This window comes from Ailuropoda melanoleuca, unplaced genomic scaffold (assembly GCF_002007445.2).
Source record: "Ailuropoda melanoleuca isolate Jingjing unplaced genomic scaffold, ASM200744v2 unplaced-scaffold11166, whole genome shotgun sequence".
NCBI lineage: Eukaryota > Metazoa > Chordata > Mammalia > Carnivora > Ursidae > Ailuropoda > Ailuropoda melanoleuca.
Window position 1 is genome coordinate 1 of NW_023179578.1, and position 1381 is coordinate 1381.

Below are 1381 nucleotides of genomic sequence, written 5' to 3' on the forward strand. Positions count from 1 at the left end.
GATATTCTTGTTCAATGCTCCAGGAATTTCCCCTGATGCCTGCTTTGTCCAAGAGTTTTTCATTCATGGATCCTCAGCTATGGAATCATCAGTTCTTCTCATCACGTCTTTTGATCATTTTATTGCCATCTGCCACCCTCTGAAATACACCTACATAGTGACCAGTGCCAGAGTCATCAACATTGGGCTTGCTTTTTCTTTGAAAAATGTTTTGTTGATCCTCCCTTTCCCTTTCACTTTAAAACATCTAAGATACTGTAAGAAGAACCTCCTTTCCCATTCCTACTGCCTCCATCAGGATGTCATGAAGCTGGCCTGCTCTGACAACAAGGTCAATGTCATCTATGGCTTATTTGTGGCTGCCACAGGCATCCTAGACTTAACATTTATTTTCATGTCCTACATGATGATACTGAAAGCGGTTTTGAGTATAGCATCACAGAAGCAAAGGCTCAAGGTCCTCAACACCTGCGTTTCCCACATCTGTGCTGTGCTCATTTTCTATGTTCCCATTATCTCCCTAGATGTTATCTACCAGTTTGCCAAACACAGCCCTGCAATCATTAGGATCCTCATGGCTGATGTTTTCCTCTTGGTACCTCCATTGATGAACCCCACTGTATACTGCGTGAAAAGCCAACAGATAAGAAATATGATTTTAGGGAAGCTGTGTCAGAAACACAGCTGACAGGGATGCTTAACCACACTGAAAACCCAATCAGTACATGACACAGAACAAGCAGAACAAATCAGTAAGGAATCACACCACATATTAATTGCTTTACAATATCATCTTTCAACACATTTATTAAGACTGAAGAATCAGCCTTGCAAATATGTTGGTTTAGGATTTCAGATTAGGGCTCATACACAAACATAAAATGTATTCTAAGGTTCCATTTTCACCCAGCTTGCTTTAACCAGCCTTATGAGCACAGTATATGCTTGCCATTATCATACTTAAAGTAATATTCTATACATTCATTTGAGAACTAACAGTATACATTTACATGGGTAGTGATCAGAAGTGACAGAGGATTGTCTCTTCATTTAAAATAGTCCTCTTGGTCCTCTTCAACTTATAGTTTCCACTTTTATGAAATATGCTTATGTTCTCAGGAACTAAAATTGTAATGGGCAGGGATATGTGCATACATGAAACCAATAAAACAAATATACTCACATGCAGAGTTTACAAAAATATAAGAATTTAAGTCATTCACTCATTTCATTTATTTCAATATTTCCTTCTTGAGCATTAAAATATCACTGTCTATGTTATGCAGAATAGAAAGTTTCCTGTCTTCTAGGTTTCTATGGGAGTTCTACCTAATCCCATAACCCATCATACTGTATATGATTTGCCTCTCTCCCATGCAAG

At 38.2% G+C, this 1381-nt stretch overlaps 1 protein-coding gene across 1 annotated transcript; it reads left to right on the forward strand.

The window, feature by feature from the left end:
• Nucleotides 1-4: 4 nt before the first annotated feature.
• Nucleotides 5-688, forward strand: LOC117797683 (olfactory receptor 51A4-like; the record flags this gene model as incomplete). Its single annotated transcript, XM_034650103.1, has 1 exon — nucleotides 5-688. A coding segment is annotated over one exon (684 nt), but the record flags the coding sequence as incomplete, so codon positions are not given.
• Between the last annotated feature and the right edge of the window lie 693 nt (nucleotides 689-1381).